This window comes from Salmo salar, chromosome 02 (genome assembly GCF_965601325.2).
Source record: "Salmo salar chromosome 02, fSalSal1, whole genome shotgun sequence".
Classification (NCBI taxonomy): Eukaryota; Metazoa; Chordata; class Actinopteri; order Salmoniformes; family Salmonidae; genus Salmo; species Salmo salar.
The window spans coordinates 59672211-59699221 of NC_138292.1; the positions used below are offsets into that span (position 1 = coordinate 59672211).

A 27011-nucleotide genomic window follows, 5' to 3' on the forward strand; every position below is an offset into this window, starting at 1 on the left:
TTATGGTCAGATTTTCCAAATGGAGGGTGAGGGAGATTTTTGTACGTGTGTGTGGAGTAAAGGTGGTGAAAGATTAGTGGAATCTGTGTGGGTAGCTGGACAGGTAGGATGACTGACAGTGAGGGTGAACAGGTGGTCACGGGTCAGGTGACAGAGGAATGGATGAGACTGAGGCAGGAATTCCTTTAACCATAAAGTGGTATATTTACTGAGTAGTCTGTGCTGCATAACAAAGGAAACAGAATAACGTGTATCCAATCGAATCCATCATCATAAAGATCTAATCATAACAATCATTCATTATTAACATAGTTTAGGGAATTCAACAATCCAGTTCATTAATAAGTCAATAGGAACCATCTGTGAGCAATTTAGGCTCGTAACTATTTATCATAAATCATGAAAGAATACAAACAGTGATCGGTTATTCTATCTATAATCGCCATTTGTTGGATATCAGAGTCGATCAGTTCAACAAACAATGACTTTCTTATTTCACCCTTTCAAGTGTCTTCATGTGTACATGTAATTTCATTACATATTAACCATACCAATTGCATAATTGGCCTATTATGATCTGTAGGGTCGGGATCATTGACCATTCACATTACACAAAATGTTTGAAGCGTGCGCTCCAAGCCGCACTCCGCGATAATAACTTCAAACAACAACTGATGGCCCACTCTCCCGATCGCAACAGATAGTTCAGATGAAAGTTCAGATGAAAGGTAACAGAGTCGGTGGACTTACGTGGATTCATGGATGCACAGAACTTCTGGATTAGACGGAGTGAAGGAAATTGGTTAACCCCTGTGCGGCCTCGGGACGGACATCCAGCGAAAAATCATATCGGCATTAGCATAACAAAATGTAATAATTAAAAAAAAAATAATAATAATCAAATTCAATCGTTTTATAGATACACCTCTCCTGAATCGAACCACGTTGTCCGATTTCAAAAAGGCTTTACAGCAAAAGCAAAACATTAGATTATGTTAGAGGAGTATATCGTAAAAGTAGCCACATAGCCATTTTCCGACCAACAACATGCATCACAAATAACCAAAAAACAGCTAAATGCAGCACTAACCTTTGACAATCTTCATCAGATGACACACCTAGGACATCATGTTACACAATACATGCATTCTTTTGTTCGATAAAGTTCATATTTATATATAAAAACAGCATTTTACATCGGTGCATAACGTTGACTAACTATTTTCCCTCAAATGCATCCGATGAAACAGAGCTACAATTTACTAAATTACTATTCGAAAACATTTTTAAAATGTCATATTGTCATTCTAAGATTTATAGATGAATATCACTTGAAAGCACCTGTAATGCCAGATTTAAAATGAACTTTACTGGGTAATCATACTTTGCGATGAAAGGGGATGCGATACTCTGAAAAATAGGCTAACGTTACAGTTCAGCGCCATCTTGGAACAATCGCATATCACATCTAGTCTTGTATACTATTGTCAATAATCCCTTACCTTTGGTTGTCTTCATCAGAAAGCACTTCCAGGAATCCCAGGTCCACAACAAATGTATTTTCGTTCGAAAAAAATACTCCTTTATGTTCCAAGAGCTTGTTCTTGTTAGCGCGTCTGAAGGCTGCTCCAAAACTTCCGTCGGCCACGGGACAGCCATTTCGAGAAAATACATTTTTTCCCCATTTAGGTTCGTTCAAACATGTCAAACGTTGTATAACATAAATCTTCAGGGCGTTTTTCAACAAGAGAGCCAATAAGATTCGAGGGGGACGATTGCATTGTGTTTCAAAACGTTTCGAAAGGGGAGGGTAACCAGGGGCGCCGGCGTCATAATGGTGATGGCCCTCTCCGTGTGACCACGTTCCACAGCGTCTCATTCATTCAATTTTAACAGTAGAAGGCTCAAACCAATTTGTGAAGACTGGGGACATCTAGTGGAAGCAATAGGAAGTGCTCAATGAACCATAGCTCACGGTGTGATTAATAGGCAACGTGATGAAGTTGAGTTCACAATTCAGAATTCCACTTCCTGTTTCCATCTGTCTCGGGGTTTTGACTGCCATATGAGTTCTGTTATACTCACAGACACCATTCAAACAGTTTTAGAAACTTTAGGGTGTTTTCTATCCACAAGTATTAATTATATGCATATCCTAGCTTCTGAGTTTGAGTAGGAGGCCGTTTAAAATGGGCACAATTTTTTTTCAAAAATCGCTTTAGCGCCCCCTATCCTAGGGGAACGCCAAGAGGTTAATTTCCACACTCCTCAAAAAAGGCTCATTGCTCCCCGTCCTCTGTCATCTCAGGGAGAGGAAATAGTCGGGCAACTGGCCGGATATATGTCCGGTTCTTTACCTGGATCTCCACTGATCTAACACGACCATCGGTCCCAGGCATGGTCTTAGTGATACGACCCTGCTCGAGGCAGTTGAGGGTCCACCATCATTACGACTTGGCCATTTTCCAGGCTGGCCATTTCTCTCCGCCATTTCTCTCTGTGCTGTAGACTTGGTAGGTAATCCCGAATGAATTGGGCCCAGAAATGGTCAGCCAAGATCTGGCTGTGTCGCCACCGGCGCCTGCCAACGAGGTTGGTATCAGCATACATGGCTTGAGGAAGTGACGCATCTCGGCACTTCCTCAAGCCATCAAGAGCATATTCGGTGTAACCGGATCGGGGTCAGCGATGTCTGCAGAGAGATATCCCAAGGGTTTGGAGTTCATTATCCCTTCCACCTCTATCAGGACAGTCCGCAAGACAGTTTCCGTGACAGTTTGGTCCCCCAGTACGACTCGTAAGGCCGTCTTTACAGATTTGATCTCTCGCTCCCATGTTCCTCCAAAATGAGGAGCTCCTGGAGGGTTACATTTGAATGAGATGTGTTGGTCCATCAGCTGATCCTGGAGGCTGGGTTCCATGGCTTGGAAGGCTTCCTCCAACCTGGCTTCTCCTGCCTTGAAGTTTGTGCCTCTGTCAGCCAGGATCTCATAGGGTTTCCCCCGTCGGGAGATAAACCGCCGTAGGGCCATGAGGAAGGCTTCAGTATCCAAACTCTCCAGTAGGTCCAGGTGGACACATCTAGTGGTCAAACACTTGAATAGAATGCCCCAGCGCTTTTCCACTCGACGACCTAGCTTGATCGTCAAGGGGCCAAAGCAATCAACTCCTGTTGACCAGAAGGGTGGTTTGAGGAGGCGTAAGCGAGCAGGGGGTTAATCTGCCATTTTGGGCACCGTGGCTCTGGCCCGCCATCTCTGACATTCCACGCAGGCGTATTGGTGCTTACGAATGGCTCCTCGTCCTCCAAGTATCCAGTACTTCCGCCTCATCTGCCCATAGACTCTCTCTGGCCCTGGGTGGAGAAGCCTCTCATCATAACTCTTGATGAGGAGCCTGGTGCTAGGGTGTCTGGAGTCAAGGATAGTGCTTTTTATAGGCCTATTATGCATTAGGTATAAACAAATAGAATATTCTATAATTGTGGTACAACAAAGGTAAACTATTCTACATTTGGTGGATAGCATCGGGATCCAAAACTTCTGCTTGGCGCAGCCTCCCTCCGACTCTGATCACTCCAAGGATTTGATCATATTCTGGGGCAATTGAGAGAAGACGGCTGTCCTTAGCTGCCTCCCTACCGGCTTTCAGAGCTTTTAGCTCCTCAGGGAAGCTAACTGCTTGTGCATGCTGGAGGAGTAGTGTCTCTGCCGCGAGGGAGGTGGGTATGGAAGCCACCCCATCTGAGGTCTGGTTTGTGGCGGTGATCAGATCTGGCAGGGTTTGGGATTGTGTCAGGTCAGGGAGAGCTGTTGTTGGTTCCATAGAGATGCTGTAGCATTGGACGGACTTCCTTAACTCATGAGCTTCAGCTGGTTGCGGAGGGGCTGCACGCCTGGGGGCTGTCGGCCACTCGTCCTCTGGTTGGGACAAGAATGGTGGCCCCAAACTCCAGCGATGGGGTTGAGCCAGTTCCTTAACCTCTATGGGCTAGGTGGGACGCTAGCGTGCCACCCGTGGTGCACTCCATCAACAGCAGGTGCATTTCAAGAGCGGCAAATTTGAATCCAAATAAATGTCAAAATTCAAATTTTTCAAACATACAACTATTTTACACCCTTTGAAAGATAAACATCTCCTTAATCTAACCACGTTTTACGATTTCAAAAAGGTTTTACGGCGAAAGCATAAATTTAGAGTATGTTAGGACAGTACATTTACAAGAGTTGTATGTAATGTTTTGTCAATTCAAAGACAGGGTCACCAAAACCATAAAACCAGCTAAAATGATGCACTAACCTTTTACAATCTCCATCAGATGACACTCCTAGGACATTATGTTAGACAATGCATGCATTTTTAGTTCTATCAAGTTCATATTTATATCCAAAAACAGCGTTTTACTATGGCATTGATGTTGAGGAAATCGTTTCCCTCCAATAACCGGCAGTCAAGTCAGCGTCACAAATTAAATAATTAAAATTAGAAAACATTGGTAAAATATTATATTGTCATTTAAAGAATTATAGATTTACATCTCTTGAACGCAATCAACTTGCCAGATTTAAAAATAACCTTACTGGGAAATCACACTTTGCAATAATCTGAGCACTGCGCCCAGAAAAATACGCGTTGCGATACAGACTAGACGTCATGTTGGGGAGATCTAAAATCGAAAATACTATGTAAATAATCCATTACCTTTGATTCTCTTCATCAGATGTCACTTCCAGGTATCACAGGTCCATAACGAATGTAGTTTTGTTCAAAAAAGCTCATCATTTATGTCCAAAAATCTCCGTCTTGTTAGCACATGATCTAAGCCAGCCCGACTTCTCGTCATGAACGAGGGGAAAAAATATATTTACGTTCGTTCAAACATGTCAAACGTTGTATAACATAAATCATTAGGGCCTTTTTTAACCAGAACATGAATAATATTCAAGGTGGACGAATGCATACTCTTTTATAACGTATTGGAACGAGGGTACCCAACATGAACTCGCGCGCCAGGTGTCTAATGGGACATCATCGTTCCATGGCTCTTGTTCGGTCAGATCTCCCTCCAGAAGACTCAAAACACTTTGTAAAGGCTGGTGACATCTAGTGGAAGCAATAGGAAGTGCCAAAATATTCCTCAGCCCCTGTGTTTTTCAATGGGATAGGTTTAAAGGTAATACAACACATCAGGTATCCACTTCCTGTCAGAAAATGTCTCAGGGTTTTGCCTGCCAAATGAGTTCTGTTATACTCACAGACACCATTCAAACAGTTTTAGAAACTTTAGAGTGTTTTCTATCCATATATAATAAGTATATGCATATTCTAGTTACTGGGTAGGATTAGTAACCAGATTAAATCGGGTACATTTTTTTTATCCAGACGTGCAAATGCTGCCCCCTAGCCCTAACAGGTTAAGTGGTTTACCCCGAGTAACGTCATCAGCAGGTTTGTTTACGCTGTTAACATACCTCCAGTCTTGGACTTCTGTTACGTCTTGGATTTCCGCAATGCGAGTTCTGACGAACACCTTATATCTGCAGGACTCCGACTTGAGCCAGGTCAATACAGTGGTCGAATCATTCCAGTAGATGACCCTTTGGATTGGCAAGGTGAGCTCGGCTCACAAGGTCAATGCCAACTGGGCTCCAGAAAGGGCAGCACTGAGTTCCAGCCTAGGCATTGACAACTGCTTCTTGGGTGCGACCCTGGACCTGGCCATGACGAAGGAGACATGGGTGTGGCCTGCCTTATCCTCCACTCTTAGATAGGAAACCGCCCCATAAGCTCGCTCCGAAGCATCACAGAACACATGCAGTTCCAGGCATGATCCCAGTTGGTCAGCACAGGGTGATACATAACATCTTGGCATTTGGACTTCAGAGAGCTCCGATAACTCGGTTTCCCAACAGATCCATCGTTCCACTAGGTCAGCCGGGTGGATCGGTTCATCCCAGTCCCTCTTGGACTGCCACAGGTCCTGGACTAAGACTTTGGCCTGGGTTGTGTATGGCAGAATATACCAAAGGGGATCGTATTGACTGGCCAGGGTCTGATAGATGGTGCGCAGAGTGGGGGTTTCGGTACTCAGGGCTGAGCGGTGCTTGTACCCCAGGGTATCCGGTATGCAGCTCCATCTCAGTCCTAGAGTGGGCTCTTGTGGGTTAGCGCCAGACTGCGATAGCCATAGTTCACTGCTACTAGACCTGGCTTGTGGCGGGAGGTGCTGGATAACCTCCGCTCTGTTACTCGCCCACTGTCGGACCTCAAATCCCCCTTTGGACAGGAGATTCCGTACTTTGTCAAGGAGTGCTTTCGCTTCAGCTGTGGATGGGACGCTCTGTAAGCAGTTATCCACATAGAAGGCATTTTCCACTGAATCCCATACTTCTGGGTCACTGTCTGGGTGCTCCCGTGCGTGTCCCTGCAGAGCGTATATGGCACAGCAAGGACTGCAGGTGGTGCCAAATGGGAGTACTTGCCATTCATAGATTGTGGGCTCTGCGTCTCGTTCCATATCTCGCCATATGAACTGGAGCAGTGTGGTGTCGGAAGGCAGCAGACGAATCTGATGAAACATGGCTTTAATGTCTCCACTGATGGCTGTAGAGTGCTGCCGGAACTAGAGAAGGACACCGAGCAAGGAAGGACCTAAAGTTGGTCCAGGGAGTAGACAGTCATTCAGGCTTTGACCAGCAGCTTGGAATGAACAGTTGAAGACAAGTCTGTACTTCCCACCGTGTTGCTGGATAACATGGTGAGGGAGATACCAGGATTCGCTGAGTGCGTTTCCCTCTTCTTGAGCTGTCTCTTTGATGACATAGCCTGCCTTTACAAGGTTATGAATCTCTCGGTTATGAACTTCAGCAAGCTCAGGATTCTTCATCAGGCGTCGCTCCGTTCCATGCAATAGTGGGAGTACAGCCCGTGTCGTGGTTGCCAGAGGAGGATGGTTGGGCACCCATAGCAGTGGGGTCGCATACCTCTGAACGCCATCCATTTCAGTTGTGGTGGTGGGCTTCTCCAGGAGGTCTAATGCATAGGAGTCTTGTTTAGAGCGGGTGACCTCCTGTAGCTTCCGGTTGGAGAAGGTGTCCATCTTCCAGAGCATCTCAACATTCCGAAGGAGGTCAGTGGCTGGACAGCGGGATGGAGCTGGATTGCTTCTGGTGAAGAGGACTTGCTGTGATTGTACAGCTTGGGTGGAGAGAAGTAAATGGTCTGGACCTTGCACAGCCCAACCCAAGGATGTATGGACAGCAACGGGCCCGCCTTCTGGTCCAGCTCGTATAGGCTCAGTCGGGGTGACGAGATGTGGGTGGTCTGACCCAATCAGAATAAGTGGCGCTACTCTGGCCAGGCTAGGAAGAGGCAATCCTCGGAGATGAGGATATTGTAGAACACTTACCGGGCAGGAGTGCTCTGCAAGATTTAGGCCATCTGCCGTGAAGGCATTGGTGATGGTATAGGCCACGTCCCTGTTTCCTGAAGGTGAAATGCTGAAGGTCACAGCAGAGCCTTTCATTTGGATAACATCATGTCGCACCGTTCTGAGATTAAGGGTCTCAGGGGTCCCCTCCAGGTTAAGCTGACGGGTGGCCGCCGGGAGAATGATTGTTCGTTCAGACCCATCATCTAGAACGGCGAATGTATCAATGCTTCTCCCTTCACTTTGCAGAGTGACCTTGACCACCTTCAACATGACCCTTGGAGACCGGTTCTGCTGGTCGAGGTAGAGCTCCTTTGCAGCTCCTACCATGAGCATACTGTGCTCTTTCTGGGCTTGGGGAATTACATCATGCAACACTGTGAGATGGATTTCCGTACAGCGATTGCAGGGTTTCCTCAATGTGCAGGTCTCCGCCTTATGGCTACGGGCACACTTGCAGCATGGCTCGCCTGAAGTGATCCAAGACTTCAATTGAGGTTGAGTGAGCTTTTTTACCCTGGGGCATGAGCCAAGGAAGTGCCCCTTACTATTGCAATATGGGCAGTAAGGCTGAAATTTGATGTTCTTGCTCTTGAGAGGCGTCTTCTTCCCGGGTTCCTCCCCAGCTTCACTATTTAAGTACATAGTAGTGGGATTTGGCCTTTTCTGTCCCTCCTGGCGTTCAAACTCCTTCCTTCCCCCGTAGACTATGGCTGAGATTGTGGCCTGGTGAGCGATGCTCTTCGCCCTCGCTTTCACCTGCAACCATGCGGCCAGGTCTCTGAGAGCATAGGTGCTTCTCAAGCCCTCCTTCAGGATGCCTTTGTTCAAACAATGTTCAATGAAACTGTCCCTGAGGGACGCTGGCAGCTTGCTAAGAAGCCTGTCCACGTGGGAGCCACATTTCAGCTCGTTCCCGTCTTCTCCTTTAACGGCATCGATGTCAGGGATTGGACAGCCAGGGAGAACTCTTGGAAGGCAGCATAGTCTCCCATTTTAATTGGAGATGTGTTCAGGATGTTGTTTAGTTCATTCGGACTAGCTGGCGTGGCTCACCATATCTCGCTTTCAGGGCCTGGAGAGCGGCAGTGTATGGTGTTGCGGAGTGCATAAAGGATTGGGCCAGCTTGTATGCACTGGGAAACCGCAAGTGATCCATTAGTACTTGGTACTTGTAGCTTTCTGACAGATGAATGTGAATACCCAGTAGGCTCTCCAATGCCATTTCCAAAAGGACAAATTCACTCTCCTTTCCGCTCTCAAAGTATGGTAGTTTGGGTCTGGGAATTTCATAGGCTGAGGCTACCAGTAGTTTCATAATGTTGGCTCCCTCTTCTGGTTGCGTGAAGGATAAACCCGGGAATTCTGATGAGCCCACTGTGGCCTCATTGGGCCTGTCCCCTACTGTCCCAGACCCTCCATGGGTGGCAGCCGGATTTGGGTGAGAGCCCTCCCACCTGCTGTCTGAGGACTGGCCTGGTCCAGGCCCGGGATGAGAGGAACGATTTGCCATGTTGGTAATTGGCGGAAAGGCGAAGGAGTGATGCTTTGTCTCTCACTCCGTCTAGAGTGCCTCGACGATTTCCCTTCAGTTAAGGGGTGAGCGGAGCCTGTCTCAGGAAGCTGGTCGACATGTGCGGTGGGAGTTACCTCCTCCATAGGTTCTTCCTGTAGAACACTTTCCTGCCCCAAAGCAGTTTCTGGTCCTTGGCCCAGAGGGGATGGTTGATGGCTGAAACGTACAGCTGATCCATCACCACTTTGAGCTCTGGTGGGCTTGCCCTTGGATGTGGGAAACTCAACCACATAATCCTTAAGATAACCAGGTGTTTGCCTGGTTCTCCTGGTGCTACTGGTGGTTGAGGATGCAGCCTTTGTTACTTTAGGCTTAGCTCCTGGATCTTTTCTTTGTTCCAAGACCTTTCCCTCCACTGCTCTCTCTTCCTTTCTCCCTCCTTCCAGTGGAGACAATTCCTCCCTCTCCCCCTTCATTTCCTTTTCACCTGTCATCATCCGGCTCGAAGGACCAGTGAAAGATTAGTGGAATCTGTGTGGGTAGCTGGACAGGTAGGATGACTGACAGTGAGGGTGAACAGGTGGTCACGGGTCAGGTGACAGAGGAATGGATGAGACTGAGACAGGAATTCCTTTAACCATAAAGTGGTATATTTACTGAGTAGTCTGTGCTGCATAACAAAGGAAACAGAATAATGTGTATCCAATGAAATCCATCATCACAAAGATCTAATCATAACAATCATTCATTATTAACATCATTTAGGGAATTCAACAATCCAGTTCATTAATAAGTCAATAGGAACCATCGGTGAGCAATTTAGGCTCGTAACTATTTATCATAAATCATGAAAGAATACAAACAGTGATCGGTTATTCTATCTATAATCGCCATTTGTTGGATATCAGAGTCGATCAGTTCAACAAACAATGACTTTCTTATTTCACCCTTTCAAGTGTCTTCATGTAATTTCATTACATATTAACCATACCAATTGCATAATTGGCCTATTATGATCTGTAGAGCCGGGATCATTGACCATTCACATTACACAAAATGTTTGAAGCGTGCGCTCCAAGCCGCGCTCCGCGATAATAACTTCAAACAACAACTGATGGCCCATTCTCCCGATCGCAACAGATAGTTCAGATGAAAGTTCAGATGAAAGGTAACAGAGTCGGTGGACTTAGGTGGATTCATGGACGCACAGAACTTCTGGATTAGACGGAGTGAAGGAAGAGAAAGCAGCGCGATCAGGCGATGGCGATGTCCTCCTTTTATGGAGTGGAGATCTGTAGGACATTTCCACCTGACCTAATTAAAGCGCCCCTGGCCCAGCTGAGTAAGTGGCAATGAATTAAAGGATTATTCCACCAACTCCAGGTGGTCTAGAGTTGTTTTCCCCCTCTGGTTGCACATTTAACATGCTGGTAGAAATTAGGTCAAACAGATTTAAGTTTCCCTGCATTAAAGTCCTCGGCCACTAGGAGCGCTGCCTCTGAATGAGCGTTTTCCTGTTTGCTTATGGCCGTATACAGATTATTGAGTGTGGTCTTAGTGCCAGCATCGGTTTGTGGTGGTAAATAGACAGCTACGAAGAATATTGTCATGAAACAGCAGGGAGCAGGTCTCGAACCCTCAACCTTCTAGCCCGAAGTCCAGCGCGCTATCGACTGTGCCGCAAATGCATGCTCGTGCGGCAGAGTTGATATCCGAGCTTATAAACCCAGGGTCGTTACACTACTCCCTCCTTTCAAAGAGCGCGTCCTCGCGCTAGCTTGCGACTCTACATCTTACAGGAACGTGCTCACCGGCCAAGCACACGCACTGTCGTGGATGCAAGGTCCGATCACTTCTGACACCAGTGTAATGAAACAGGCAGGGAGCAGGTCTCGAACCCTCTACCTTCAAGCCCAAAGTCCAGCGCGCTATCGGCTGTGCCGTAAAAGCATGCTCGTGCGGCAGAGTCGATATCCGCGCTTATAAACCCAGGGTCGTTACAATATAGATGAAAACTCTCTTGGTAAATAGTGTGGTCTACAGCTTATCATGAGATACTCTACCTCAGGCAAGCAAAACCTTGCAACTTCCTTAGATTTTGTGCACCAGCTGTTGTTTACAAATATACTTAGACCACCACTCCTTTTCTTACCAGAGGCCGCTGTATGTTATTCATGAGGTCATTACAGCCACGACTCAGTGAAACATGAGATATTACAGTTTTTAATGTCCCGTTGGTAGGATCTTATTTTCCAATGATTGCACGTTGGCAAATAGAACGGATGGCAGTGAGGGTTTACTCGCTCACCTACGAATTCTCAGAAGGCAGCCCGACCTCCGCCCCCTTTTTCTCCGTCTTTTCTTTTTTTCTCTGTCTTTTCTTCACGCAAATGACGGGTTTGGGCCTGTTCCCGAGAAAGCAGTATATCCTTTGCGTCGGGCTCATTAAAGGAAAAAGCTTCTTCCAGTTCAAGGTGAGTAATCGCTGTTTGCTTTTATGTCCGAAAGTTATTTTCAGTCATAAGAGACGGTAGCAGCAACATTATGTACAAAATAAGTAAAACATTTAAAAAAAAAAAAAAAAGTTACAAACAACTTTAAAAAATGAACAAAATAGGACAGTTGGTTAGGAGCACGTAAAATATCAGCCATCCTCTCCGGCATCATTCTATGGGTGTGCAAGTAAGTGCATGTGTAAACATTGATACCCTGCTAACAGCCAGTAAGAGAACTGAATATCTGGTGGTTTCCTCTTTTCTGTCTTCCTCCCGGCAGCGGCACTACATATTTGTCCTCTTCTGACGAGGACCTGGATGTTTGTCTAACCCAGCCTTTTTTAAAGGACCTGTTAATGGTGGGTCACGACGTGTCAGAGTAAATGTATAATTATTTTATTCATTACTGGAACTGATTTTGCCAAATGCAACTGCACTCTCTGTTCAGTGCGCTCTCTGCTTAGAAGGTAGCAGCTGTGTCTCTGCTCAATTTGCCAGCTGCGCGAGTGGGAGGGAGATGCCTTGTGCTCTGCTATGTTTACGACATCTTTTTTCTGCATTTCTATTGAAGATCACTCCGCGACCCACACGCTGCAGGGCTATGGTTCAGCAGAAGATTATGCGCTGTCAGCCACTGATCTGTCATTCTCACTCGCTTGGTTTCATACAAACTTTGAGAAATAACGAGAAGCGCCCACAATGTGTTTTGTGCAGGGAAGTGCTTAGTAATGAGTCGCTCAAAACTAACAAATTAAAATGACACGTCCTGACAAAACATCCACAGCATGACGGGAAACCCAGGGAGTTATTTCAGAACACCTACAAAGTGGTTATGAACAACATCAATTGCCCAACGTTTAATTATTGCCTTAGCAAGTTTATCCGGACTTAAATTATCATGAAAGGGCATCCGTGCAGTCACTCCACGCTTGTTGAAGTCAGTTCAATTGACGCAACCTGTCGTTTGGCAGCAAAGGCTTCTCAAAGGATAAATAGGAACATAATTACAACAACTAAGGAGATGAGGAATCCGATTGACGAAACAGTATTTCACTGAACAGACTTCTCTCGTGGATAAGAGGACTCTAACCTCTGTGTTTAGAATCACAATCTAATTTTGTGGTTAAAATATATCTACAGAAACATCAGCCTCATATGAGCTCTGGTTTGAGGATCAGGAGAATGATGGGAATAAGGTGCAAGGTGATAAGTAGGTGTTCACGGGTGTGGGTGGGTTCATACTTCACCTTTCTTCACCTTTTTTGTCAGGGTACAATGTTTCAGGAAGTAAAAGTAAGTCAGCTAGCGTTGTTGTCATTTTCTAACAGGTGATGATAAGCAGACATAAGGGACTACTATCGCTCATAGCAGTAAATGTGAGTTTCTCTTTCAAACAATCCCCTTGTACACAGCTAATAGCTAGCTAACGTTAGCCAAAGCAAGTTAGCTAGCTACTGTACTTAGTGCAACCCTAAGTAACAGTACAGATGAAAATGAAAAATTATCAGGCCTACTGTACATCTTACTGTAGAAATTACTGTTGAAAAAAGGTATAGGTTGGAACTGTTGCCATTAAAATACAAGTAATCATTTCTATTCTGGAATTAACAGATTGGAGCAAGATACTTTTTGAGGCAAACATACTCACATAGTTCTGGGTTGCTCATCTACAGTACAGTAGGAAGCGGTCTCCTGCCTGGCTGAGAAAGCAGTAGATGTTCTGATCTACCATTGACATTAAATAACATCAGAGATGTGAGGCTGGCTGCTCAGAGGCAGTAATGGTATTTGATGTGGCGCTATAGAGAATATCAGAGAAGTCTTATGTCACACCTGAAAGAACTCTAACTCATGGAATGATTTTAGAGTTCAACGTTACAGTCCAAGTGTGATGAATCCTGTTGAGTCTAGTGGCTGTTCTCTGAAGCTTGGGATGCCACATGGGTGGGATTCTGCACCTTGCCCACCGCAGGACCCTGTTCATCCTGTCCAGGGGCGGAAATCCCGGGGGGGACGGGGGGGACACAACCCCCCCATCCTGGGAAAAATATGATTTGTCCCCCCCAATATATCACTGAAACATAACTATGTAATTTAAATAATATTAATAATATGCAATGAAAGCAATTGTGCTTTCATTGCATAGACACTTAATAGCGCATTTTTAAGTTTCAAAAGATTGCGACCCCCCCCACCCTTTGCCTCACAATGGTTTGATCCACTGCCAGTTCCTTAGCTTGCTAGGTAACAGAGAGGTCGTATCTACTGTCTGAAAGGCACTCAATGCACGTAACTGACGTGAGGTTAATCCAGTCAATCGCGCACACACACTAGCTGAATATGCAGAGCTAGCGCGCAAATATTAACTATTAAGCTAGCTAGTACCTATTCCATTTATGTGGCGTCGTCAAATATGGAATCTTTGCTATCGTCAATTTATTCCAAGATCAGCATGCAGATGTAAGTTAGTGCTTCAAAGTCCCTGTGATAAGGTTAGCGATAAACTGAAATACAAACTGAACAGAACTACACTCTCTTCTACCATTGTCTTAAATATATTTAAAGGTCTCGTTGCAAAAGCTAAATTGTCGCAAGGGAACTTTTATTTATTTATTTTATTTCACCTTTATTTAACCCGGGTAGCAAAGATTATAGCAAACACCACTGAAACTGAATTGGTGCTCGCTAGCTTTGCAAATTCAGCTATTGTTGGAAGCCAGCCAATATGAAACAAACTATTAAAATTACAAAAGGTTGCAGCATATGTTGTGTAAATGGTGAACTCATACAGCTGTCAACTCTTGTCATTTTAATCCGTTTCACATTTGCTAGCTACCTTTTAGATCGAAGCCCAAATAGAATGATTGAAGATGATAGAAGCCCATCTCCTACTGTAAATAACCTACACACTGTGTGTGTAGCCAGCCAGCCAGCCAGGTAGAAAAATGGCAGAAAAATAAGACGGACATCAGAGTATTTTTCAATACACCAAAACGCATAGTAAGAACCCTAGTAGCCTAATATCTCAAAGACTAGTTAATAAAATGTTCATAAGAAAGAAATTAAATTCTAATGGAAATGTTTCACAATGATGTCATTAGGCAGAGCAGGCAACAGATGGCACACAGACAGCAGAGTTGGGGACAGATATGCAGGGACAGACTGGCAGAGACAGGGAGTCTCAGGTAAGTTTGTTGAGTCTTTGTTTGGCAACAGTATGAAAGGTTCTCAATTTTTTGGACTTGTAAAATAGGAACATAATTGGAAAATGCCATGGATACCCCCACTCTCAACTTAAACTGGTGACTGAACTAAGATTTGTTAAAGGCAATGGTATTGCTGTTGTGATTAGTTGTGTAGTTTTGGGTACCGGTAGTTAGGAGTACGGCAAACACCTTATTTCTTTGGTTCCTCAATATACATTTACCATATTACAATGTAGGCTATGTGTTACAGCACTACTTTTGGTGTCCCCCTCAGGAATTGCTCTTGAGAAAATTTCATGTAATTGTCCCCTCCAAAGTTGATATCAGATTTTCGCCCCTGATCCTGTCTGACAAGTAGAAAGGTAGAGGAGGTGAGGCTCTCAGTTAGCTGACAGTAATGGATGTCTGTAGGCTCTGTGTTGCTGTGATACTGGGTTACCGGTATCAAAAATGTATACACTCACTACTGTAAGTCGCTCTGGATAGGAGCATCTGCTAAAGGACAAAAAAAAAACATGTTAACTTAGATTGGACCATTTGCTGAATCATTCTGAATAATGCAGGGTTTTTAAATAATTAAATGTTTATGTCTTTAGGATGGATGACATTCAGCTGTGTAAGGAAATCACTCGCCTCAAGAAGGAGCTCCAGAAACTGGTGTCCGTACCAGGTATAGTCTATGTTTACATTGTGTGCCCAACTATTATTTATTTATTATTATTATTATCATTATATTGTTTTCTTCACTTTAGTTAGGGCAATGAGTATGAGAATAGTGTTTTGGATCGAGAGATTAACTACTGAGAGGTCTTGAACTGCAGACTAAGGTACAATGGATTGTAGAGGGTTAAATTCCAGATGCATGCATTCATAAAGCCTTATAACAGCTATATTAAGGCCAGAGGGGGTGTGGTATATGGCCAATATACCACGGATAAGGGCTGTTCTTTTGCACGACGCAACGTGTGGTATATTGGCCACATATCACAAACCCCAGAGGTGCTTTATTGCTATTATAAACTGGTTACCAACATAATTAGAGCAGTAAAAATACATGTTTTGTCATACCCATGGTACACGATCTGATATACCATGGCTTTCAACCAATCAGCATTCAGGACTCAAACCACCCAGTTTATAATGTCTGATAAACCACAGCTTTCAGCCAATCATCATCCAGGAGCCAAACTATCTAGTTTATAAAACACATTATAACATTTGTTATAAGCTGTCATAAGTAGTTTTAATGAATCATGATTCACAGCATGAGATGTTATAAAACCGGATATAATTGGTTTTAAAAATGACTGTTCATCCTGTTGTCATATATTGAGTTTGTTCTACCACTGATTTAACCCCTGTTGACAGTGGATATATTTCGCACAATTGACCCAGGTTCGTCCGGGTTTGGCCGGGGTAGGCCATCATTGTAAATAAGAATTTGTTCTTAACTGACTTGCCTAGTTAAATAAAGGTTAAATAAAATAAATTTAAAAATACAGTGACGTGTTACCAAATAATTAACAAGTGAGGTCAGTAGTCCCTTCACCATCCACAAAATGTAATAGTTGTATAATTTGTACTTAATTATAAAAATTATTTTTCAGCACAGCAGAATCCTGTGAAGAGATATTGTATACATTGTCATCATAGAAGTGATCAAACTCAAACCACCCTTTAAACAATGTTTCCCTATTAACATGGAATACTCTAACGAAATATATCCACTGTCAACGGGTTAAATTGGTGGTAGAACAAACTCCTATCCAGTGTTCATTTCGTCAACAATAAATATGAAGAAAAATACTCATCAACAAACTATTTTTCCTGACAAAAACTATGATGATAACAAGACGACGATAACTATTACAAATTACTTTTCATTTTAGTCAAAGAAAATATATTTTGTTAGAGACAAGATATGTGAACCGCGGCGCGAGGCAGAGTAACATGCTGACCACACCACTCGCGCTAGGGTCATCTGCGTGGCCAGGCTGTCACGGGTGTTGTAGGGATTGGACCAAAACGCAGCGGGAACGTGTAAACTCATCTTCTTATTTTATTAAAGAAGGAAAACAAAAGAAACACGTATACAAAAACAACAAATGATACTAAACAGTCCCGTCAGGTGCACGAACACAAAACAGGAAATAACTACCCACAAATCCCATAGAAAAAACACCCCTCTTAAATAGGACCTTCAATTAGAAGCAACGAGGAGCAGCTGCTTCCAATTGAAGGTCAACCCAATAAACACCACATAGAAATAGACATACTAGAACTAACATAGAAATAGACTAACAAGAACATAGCCCAACAAACCCCGAAACACTCTAAACAAACACCCCCTGCCACGCCCTGACCAAACTACAATAACAAACAACCTCTCTTACTGGTCAGGACGTGACACAGGCGCTAAAATTTAAATTAGAGTCTGGCCTCTCCCATCTCCTCATTGGTTTTTAGGAGCACATACCCAGGTGGGTGATTGAAAGATGAAGGTCCACACTCCGGTCGGTTGTAGTAATACTGTAAAGTTGGTTGCCTACCGCCATATAAAGTCCCAAGAAGAAAAAGAAGCCTGAAGGAGGAGAGATGACGAGAAACAAATTCGGTTTACCCTTTTATCTGTGGATTAATTGTCAGAGTAGAGGACCTTGTGCATTTCAGGTAAAATAACAACCCAATGTTTATATACCAGGACAAATTAAATATCAACAGCAAGCTAGCTAAGTTGCCATAAATGTTTAATGCTTTTCAACCTGTCCCCAAATTAATCTAATTGGTTCAGAGATCGCGGACGCATGCACACGTGTGGTTTGATCAGCATATAAGAGAGGGAGTAAACATTATTGTTTCTATTTGAGGCATCTGGCTTCGCATCAGTTCAAAATATTGAGGAATGACTGAAGTGACCCCCTGGGAACTGTGTGGGAGAGCCGTGCAGATCAGCACCATCAGACCTCGCAACTGAAAGATGCCAATGAGAGGATTACATGAAATATTCTGCATGCGTGCATATTCTTAGGATTGGACAAAACAAATAAAAATATCATTTTCATCTGCTTTCCAATCGTCTCAAAATGTATTTCAGGTTCCGGGCTCTCCCACATAACTCCCAGGCAGTGACTTCAGTCACTCGTCAATCTGTTGAACTGATGCGAGGTCAGGTGCCAGGACACTTGACTTGTAATTGACCTCAACCAGAAACAATAATGTTTACTCTTTACTCTCTTTCTTACTTTCATGTAGGCTATTTTTGCTTTGATCACATCAGAAGCTCTATTTTACCATGAGAGCTGTTATTCATCCGTCTGTGTGGCTGCTCTCGTGCAGCGGTCTGCAAATGAGTGTTGCGGTTGCTTTTTTCCTATAGGAAAAACTAATGCAAATTGTTGAATATTAGGGGAAAACTAATGCTATTTAAATATTAGGATTAAAGTAATACTTCTGTCATTTTGGGAAAGCATAAATTATCCCCTTTTCAAGAAACCACTGTTATTTACCCTCCTTGATGGTTATGACGGGGAGAAAATCAGATCTTTAAATTGTTTAACCTGTAGTCGTGGCTTTATAGCCTATATGGTTAATTATGGCTGGCATTGGTTATAATCTGCCACAATATCAATGTTGCCAGCTAAGGTGTAGAAGGGGATAGTAGGCTTAGTTGGACAAGGCTATTTGAATGTGCACATGATGGAAGTTAGAGGTAGCATAAATATTCATTATTTAATAGAAACAAATGCACACACTATTATGTGACTAAAATGGCTGTGATTAAAACTAGACAAAAATTGTCCAGAGTTTTAGTTGACTGATAATAACTAAAACTAACAAAGGATGAAATTACTAAAATGTGACCAAGACTAAAAGGTATTTTAACTAAACTAAATCCAAAATGAACACTGCTCCTATCACCATATGATGACGCAGGATATCCAGAGCTTTTTGACTCAGTGGAGATCTAATAGAATAGATTAGTCTGATTTTGATGCTTACATCATCATGAAAAATCCCCAGAATGCCAATAGTGTTTTGGATGGAGAGGTCAACTACTGAGAGGTCTTAAACTGCAGACTAAGGTGCAGTGGAGTGTAGAGAGTTAAATGGTAGACATACTGTAAAAATGGCACTGAATGGCAATGAAGATTGTCTGTCCAATCAGAGGCGATCTCTTCCTGACCTCTGTCCACCACCACACCCTCTACAGGTTAAGAGTACTCACAGAACCCGGATGTGGCATTGTGTCATAAACACAAACATTTCTCGAGAAATGATACCTATCTTTCATACTCTGCTGCTCAGTCTGTTAGTCAGGGCAGCAAAATGGCAACAGCCAGGGACTCGATCAGTTGTTCAATCTGTCTGGATCTACTAAAGGACCCAGTGACTACTTCCTGTGGACACAGCTACTGTACGGGCTGTATTGAGGGCAGCTGGGATCAGGATGACCACAAGGGTTTATCCAAAGGCCTGTTCTGAAGAAAAACACTCTGTTGGCTGACTTAGTGGAGAATCTGGAGACAGGACTCCAACCTGCTCCTCCAGCTTACTGATATGCTGATCTTGGAGATGTGGAGTGTGATTTTTGTTCTGGGAGAAAACTCAAAGCTGTCAAGTCCTGTCTGTTATGTCTGGCCTCTTACTGTGAGACTCACCTCAAGCCTCACTATGAATCTCCTACCTTTAAGAAGCGCCACTTGGTCCAAGCCACCACACAGCTACAGGAGAAAATCTGCTCTCATCATGATAAACTACTAGAGGTTTACTGCCGGTCCGATCAGCAGTTTATCTGTTATCAGTGTTAGATGAACATAAAGGCCATGAAACAGTCTCAGTTGCAGCAGAAAGGATTGCGAAACAGAGAGAGTTGGGGGAGAAATCCCAGCAGAGAATCCACGGGATAAAGAAGGAGAAGAATAAAGTAAGAAAGGCTATGAAGTCACTCAAGCGCTCTACACAAGGTGTGGTGAAGAACAGTGAAAGTATCTTTACTAACATGATCTGTTCCATTGAGAAAAGGCACTCTGAGGTGAAGAAGCTGATCATAGCCGGGGAGAGGGCTGAAGGGATTCATGTTGAAGAGCGATTGCTGCGACTGGAGCAGGAGGTGGTTGAGCTGAGGAGGAGAGACAATGAGCTGGAGGACACTGAGGATCACATCCATTTCCTCCAGACTGTCCAGTCTCTCTGTGTCACTCCTGAATCTGAAGCCTTACCTAGCGCTGTCGACCAACATGTCTCCTTTGAAGATGTGAAGAAATCAGCCTCCCGACTAAAAGAACAACTGGAGGATGTATTGGAGGAGGAAATGGCCAAGATATCTGGAAATGATCAGCTCACATTGGATCCCAACACAGCACATAAACTGTATCTGTCGGTGGGGAACAGAGATGTGAAATGGGACCAGTGTCAGTTGTTGGAATATCCTGACCATCCACACAGATTTACCTTCTACCCCCAGGTGCTGTGTAGGGAGGGTCTGTCTGGAGCCTGCTACTGGGAGGTACACTGGGACGGGGATGGGTCAGTTTGTATAGCCGTCTCATATAAAGGGATCAGCTGAAAAGACAGAGGCAGTTTGTTTGGGAAGAATGATCAATCCTGGTGTTTAATCTGCTCTGACTATAGCTGCACCGTCTACCACAGTGATAAACAGACTGATACCCCTGTCCACTGCTCTTCCAGAGTACGAGTATACCTGGACCACAAGGAAGGAACTCTGTCCTTCTATGGCGTCTCTGACACAATGACCCTCCTCCATAGAGTCCAGACCACATTCACTCAGCCCCTTTATCCTGGGTTTGGGTTTAGGCCTGGTAATTGGATTTTCAATGGAAGAGATGTGGAGATACTGGCATTCACACAGTTATAAACTTTGATAATAACATAGACCTGCTTCAAGCAATTGCATCTTGTGATCTGGAAGTATTATCTAACAAATGATTTATCAAGTTATTTATCTTGTCTAATTGTATCCACTGCATGTGTGACATTTATCACTCTGGGTAAATTAATTTGTGCTTAATGAAACTGATGTTGTCTTGGTATCCTGTGATTTGTGTAAATTGTTGAGGATTTTCTGATTTCAGATTTTTCCTGGGTTGTTGTACTGTAAAATAATTATTAATTGAGGTCAGTAGTCCCTTCACCAAGAACAAAACGTAACAGCTGTATAATTTGTAAATAATTATTACAATGAGGCTTCAGCAAACAGAGTCATGTGTTAATATTAACTTGACGGAGAGATACTATCATAGAATTAGGAATTAGAGTACTAGAATAGAAATTCACTTTTTTATGATGGATAAATGTCAGCCATTTTGGTCAGGGAGTTGGTCAACCATGGTTTTCCAGTGCTGTGATAAAATATCAGCTTAATTCACTAACATGTACTGAGAAGATAGATTCTGTTACTTGTTTTCTTGTTATTCGTGTTCAATATTTCCATTCTGGGATAGTTGTTCACTGAATTTCTCGCACTAGTTACTCGCGCTGCTACATTGGCTACAATGTAAACAGATGTAGCTAGCTAACATAAAAGCTAGCTTTGTTGACGCCTGCTGCGTGATGCTGCAGTTTCCAGTTTAGATTTGAGGTCACGTCGAAGTAGATTTAAAGTAAATTTTTTAGGGATTTTAAGTGCTCTGCGTTCTCCCATACTAGACAGTATGCTCTCTCAGGTGTTCTTGGAAGATCACCCTAGAAAGAACGGGAGAATGCAGAACGTAAGTGTGCATTTTGGAACACAGCCATTGTGTAAAATAAAGACATTTAAGAGTTTCTCTGCACTGTAGCCTGTTTGTTAGCTAGCTAGCCAGTTTTAGAGGAATGATTCCATAAATTAACTGCCAATTTGCCAACATTCCATTCAAACAATGCAGTCAATCCACAGCCATGCATTGGCTGAAATCAGTTCAGGATAGGACTTATACAAGTTGTAAATGCAACAAGTACTGATGTTGTATCATATAAAAGCTCTCACAGCTTTCCAAGAAAACAGAAATTGAGACATTTATGATCTGTTTACATGTATTTTGGAGCCTATTTATACAGAAAATTGGTATAAAACCATATAAACTCAATTTATAATTAATTATATGACAATATTTTAGACAATAATTCCATTACACAATTTCTGATGTATCACATGCCTTACACCATGCCCAAACCGGATGCACGCGTGCGCAAATTGATTTTGTCCCCCCACACCAAACACGATCAATACATGCAGGTTGAAATATCAAAACAAACTGAACCAATTATATTAATTTGGGGACAGGTCGAAAAGCATTACACATTTATGGCAATTTAACTAGCTAGCTTGCAGTTGCTAGCTAATTTGTCCAATTTAGCTAGCTAGCTTGCTGTTGCTAGCAAATTTGTCCTGGGATATAAACATTGAGTTGTTATTTTACCTGAAATGCACAAGGTCCCCTACTCCGACAATTAATTCACACCTTAAACGGTCAACCGAATCGTTTCTAGTCATCTCCTCCTTCCAGGCTTATTTTTCTTCGTTGGACTTTATATGGCGATTGGCAACTAACTTTCATAATAAGGTGCATTACCACAACCGACCTCAGTTCATCTTTCAATCACCCAATGATCAATCCTGGTGTTTAATCTGCTCTGACTATAGCTGCACCTTCTACCACAATGATAAACAGACAGACATCTCTGTCCCCTGCTCTTCCAGAGTAGGAGTGTACCTGGACCACAAGACAGTAATTCTGTCCTTCTACGGCGTCTCAATGACCCTCCTCCATAGAGTCCAGACTACATTCACTCAGCACCTCTATCCTGGGTTTGGGGTTGATTTAGTGGGTTCTGTGAAGATAATGGCATTAACACATTAACTTTGATAAGAATGTAAGCAGAAAATTGCATCTGGTGATCTGTTTCTTTTGTCAAAATGTATCCACTGCATGTGGAACCTAACATAATTTGTGCTTAATAAAACTTATGTTGTAAATTGTTGTGGATTTTCTGATTTATGATTTTTCATGGGTTGTAAGTGCTGTAAAATAATGATTAAGGCTGGATTCAATCCATATCGCTGAAGTTCAGCGCTCTAGAGCAATTTATAGGTGAAGGTAATTTCCTATTGAGCCGACATATGCAGCGTTTACCGTGAATGCAGTCTCGTCTAACACGGGAACATTACCTTTAAATTTCTATCACCCTGTAGCGCAACTCTTCAGCACAACAGACTGAATCCAGTCCTAAGTGAGATCATTAAATCCTTCACCAAGCACAAAATGTATGTCATGTGTCAATAATGATTACAATGTGTTAATATCAACTTGGGGAATGAGACACTGTGTAATCATACATTATCATGACCAAAGTGATCAAACTCATAACATTTTTCTGTTACAGACAATGACAAGTCCAACGAGGACAGACAGAAAGAGGAGGATCTTCTCCAGCAGATCCACAAGCTGGTGGAGACCAGAGATTTCCTTGTTGACGATGTGGAGTTTGAGAGGCTAAGGCAAGTGTGACCGAATGGGGTTCGAAACCAGGTGTCATGCTCACCAGAACACTGTTAGCCCTCTGAGCTAAAGCCTGGGCATTTACCTTGGGGTCCCAACGTACAGTATGTCGTCAGGTCTCAGACCAGGTCATCACGGGAGCGTGGTTCTGAACCACCTATGTTACAGAACTCTGTTCCATCTGTCTTGTCCCCCTCCCCTTATTGGTTTGGTCTTCAATGACATCCTGTCCGAAAAACAAATACAAATTCAATACGAGGTAATAATTGATTGTTTTTGAGGCATGTGAAGACACCCAGGGAGAAAGGGCATGAGGATATGGAGTCTTAGTCATCGCTAGCAGGAACAGACAGAAATGTAGCGTTTCAACTTCCACTCATCCATCTTTCTCTCCTCTACAGGGAAAGGGAGGAGGACAAAGAAATGGCTGATTTCCTCCAGTCCAAGTTCCCCAGAAACTCCAAGAAGAAAGGTGTGTGTGTGTGTGTGTGTGTGTGTGTGTGTGTGTGTGTGTGTGTGTGTGTGTGTGTGTGTGTGTGTGTGTGTGTGTGTGTGTGTGTGTGTGTGTGTGTGTGTGTGTGTGTGTGTAGTCATAGTGCGTCATAGTGAGTTATTATTTTCCATTCAAATGCTCAATTGTATGTCTCAACGTTTTCAAGTATTCACTTTGAGACAGTAATAGTCAGTGACCTTGATTTGATGACAGTTTGGCGCCTCTTTCTTGTTAAATTCTTTCTTCCCTACTGAAGCATTTCTTTTTGAAACTATGGATTTCACCCACAAAAATGCATACATCTTTGAACTGGCTCCCCACTGAGCAACATTTATTTTCATCAGCGTGTATTCTGCTCATATCAGATCATCTGAAGGCGTGTGTGTACATGCATGTGTCTGCATACCCTTGTGTCTGGGTGGGTCTGGATGTGTGTCATTATGTCTGATCTACTACAGCATCACCAGTACCTCCACCTGGTACATCCCCATATCCTCTGACTGACTCCACCTCTTCCCCAGGTCAGATTCCAGCCAGACGGCTAACGTCCAGGGCCCAGCAGACCTCGTCCCCCTTCACCAAGACAGGCCTGTCCCTGCTGAAGGAGTGCTGTGGCTTCACCTGCTCCATCATGTAGGACGGGCCCTCAGGGGCTCTACCATGGAGCCAAAATAGAACCCTGTTGCATCACAGTTTCAGCTTTCCAACCCGAGAAACACTTGAAGTACGGACAGACAACGAGCCAGTGGAGAATGTTCAAGGATAGGTTGGGGATGTCGCCAGGGTGAGATTGATGGTGTTTTATCTCCCAGTCTATGCTGCATCCCGTCTGGGCTGTGTTTCTCTTTCACTCCTTTGTTTCTGTCTCTCTCCCTGTCTCTCTCCCTGTCCAACCCTGTCTCTCTGTCTCTCTATCTCTCTCTGTCTTCTCTCCATCATTAGGGCTCCAGTCCTATCTGCACTTCTAGTTGGGTTCTATACCCAGTGTCCCCTTTCCGCATCAGGCTCATCCCCCATGAGGCTGTGCAATGATCTTCCGTTGTCTGTATCAGACTATTCTCATTCATCATTGTCAGAGTCCCTCCTACTGTCCCCGCCTCTCAATGGTGTCACCAATGTTCTCAGAGCTGTTCATTCTGGACTATCTCTCTGGCTTTGGTACCACTGTCCCTAGAACCTGTCCCTTCATGAAGATTGGATGTAAACGTAATTTGCATGAGTCAGATATTGCTATCAAATGACGTACAAAGCGCTGCTTGTCTACCAGTGACAGATGTTAAATATTGCTGCCCCGGTGTAGATGATTATTTATGATGCATGAGACTAAACCCAACAGTGAAGATGTACTATACAGTATTTTCTAATTGGAACATCATACATACATCTCTTTAAGCCCTGTTTAGCCTCCCTAACTCTTTTACATTTCAAATTGCTGTAGTTGCCTTTGAACAGACTTCCCACTGGCTCAATAATTCATAGTCACCGTTAATTGATGGCAGCCTAATCATTGCTGCCAGGTCAACGTTAGCCAGACATGCAACTGATGGGCTAATTAACGTTTGGTGATAAGATTAGGGTTTCATGATAACATGACACTAACGTCAGAATTTAGGCAACTCACTGAAAAGAAGTCATTAGTCACTGATTTGACAGCCATTGTCCAATGAAGAGGCCTTTAGGAGTGACTGAACATACCGAACAACAGAGCTTAACAGATGACTCATCACTCGCTTCCTTTCTTGCTGTTGTTGTTATTCAATACATACACTCAAAGTATATCTTTTATGGGACTACAAAATGAGTCGTCCTTCCACATTGCTGACTTTACACAAGCTAGAGGTTAGTGTACACTATACCAATCAGCAGAAAAGGTTTCCACCGTAACAACAGTCATTTTGAGTGGAACTGCAGCTCACTGCAGCTAACATTGTTACACTGTATTACTGACTGCATGCTATTACTGACTGCATGTTATTACTGACTGCATGTTATTACTGACTGCATGTTATTACTGACTGCATGTTATTACTGGCTGCATGTTATTACTGGCTGCATGTTATTACTGACTGCATGTTATTACTGACTGCATGTTATTACCGGCTGCATGTTATTACTGACTGCATGCTATTATTGGCTGCATGTTATTACTGACTGCATGCTATTACTGGCTGCATGTTATTACTGACTGCATGCTATTACTGGCTGCATGTTATTACTGACTGCATGCTATTACTGGCTGCATGTTATTACTGACTGCATGCTATTACTGGCTGCATGTTATTACTGACTGCATGCTATTACTGGCTGCATGTTATTACTGACTGCATGCTATTACTGGCTGCATGTTATTACTGACTGCATGCTATTACTGGCTGCATGTTATTACTGACTGCATGCTATTACTGGCTGCATGTTATTACTGACTGCATGCTATTACTGGCTGCATGTTATTACTGAATGCATGCTATTACTGGCTGCATGTTATTACTGACTGCATGCTATTACTGGCTGCATGTTATTACTGAATGCATGCTATTACTGGCTGCATGTTATTACTGAATGTATGTTATTACTGGCTGCATGTTATTACTGACTGCATGTTATTACTGAATGCATGCTATTACTGGCTGCATGTTATTACTGGCTGCATGTTATTACTGACTGCATGTTATTACTGACAGCATGTTAAACTGTATAGGCCTACTGTAAACTGTGTCAGTAATTGTCAGTAATTACTAGGCAGTCCGTGTCAACATGGAACCACAGTTCAGTGTCAAGTCTCTCCATGGAGATGATAACTTTTCAGCCCGAGACTCCACTTGTGTCTTTCCTGTATAACACAGTGGGTACGTAATAGGGCACTTAGTAGGGCACTCCAGTGTGTGATGGTGATGACAAGGGTCCAGGACGAGTTAACTAAGCACCCAGAATTGGAGTCGTGAGTGTACACTCCACACACAGGGATCAAGGACTCTTCATCGCAGAGAGCCGTCGCCCTAGCAACCACGGCGTAGATAGTCCGAACGTACTGTATACAATGAGAAAAAAGCGCTGCATTACACACACGCTTGTTTCTGTTGGGTGTGTTTTAATTTATTCTCTGAAATCAGGGTTCCTCTGAAGTCTCCTCTGAAATCAGGGTTCCTCTGAAGTCTCCTCTGAAATCAGGGTTCCTCAGAAGTCTCCTCTGAAATCAGGGTTCCTCTGAAGTCTCCTCTGAAATCAGGGTTCCTCTGAAATCAGGGGTCTTAACCTTTTCTTATCTATGACATGCTATTGAGCGTTGGTACCGTCACCACACCTCAATTATAAAACACAATTTCATCATGCACCATTTTCCATGCTCATCCCTTATTCCCATATAGAACAAGGTG

At 43.4% G+C, this 27011-nt stretch overlaps 1 protein-coding gene and 1 pseudogene across 1 annotated transcript in view; both read left to right on the plus strand.

The window, feature by feature from the left end:
• LOC106587058 (bMERB domain-containing protein 1) overlaps nucleotides 1-24287 on the plus strand; it is a 47626-nt gene extending 23339 nt beyond the window's left edge. Inside the window, exons 3-6 of the mRNA XM_014174957.3 lie at nucleotides 15243-15316; nucleotides 23029-23143; nucleotides 23546-23616; nucleotides 24159-24287. Coding sequence (XP_014030432.1) covers nucleotides 15243-15316; nucleotides 23029-23143; nucleotides 23546-23616; nucleotides 24159-24274 — 376 coding nt within the window. The 3' untranslated portion in view covers nucleotides 24275-24287. The remainder of the gene's footprint in view (nucleotides 1-15242; nucleotides 15317-23028; nucleotides 23144-23545; nucleotides 23617-24158) is intronic.
• Nucleotides 18971-21133, plus strand: LOC123730398 (E3 ubiquitin-protein ligase TRIM47-like; annotated as a pseudogene).
• Nucleotides 24288-27011: the final 2724 nt, after the last annotated feature.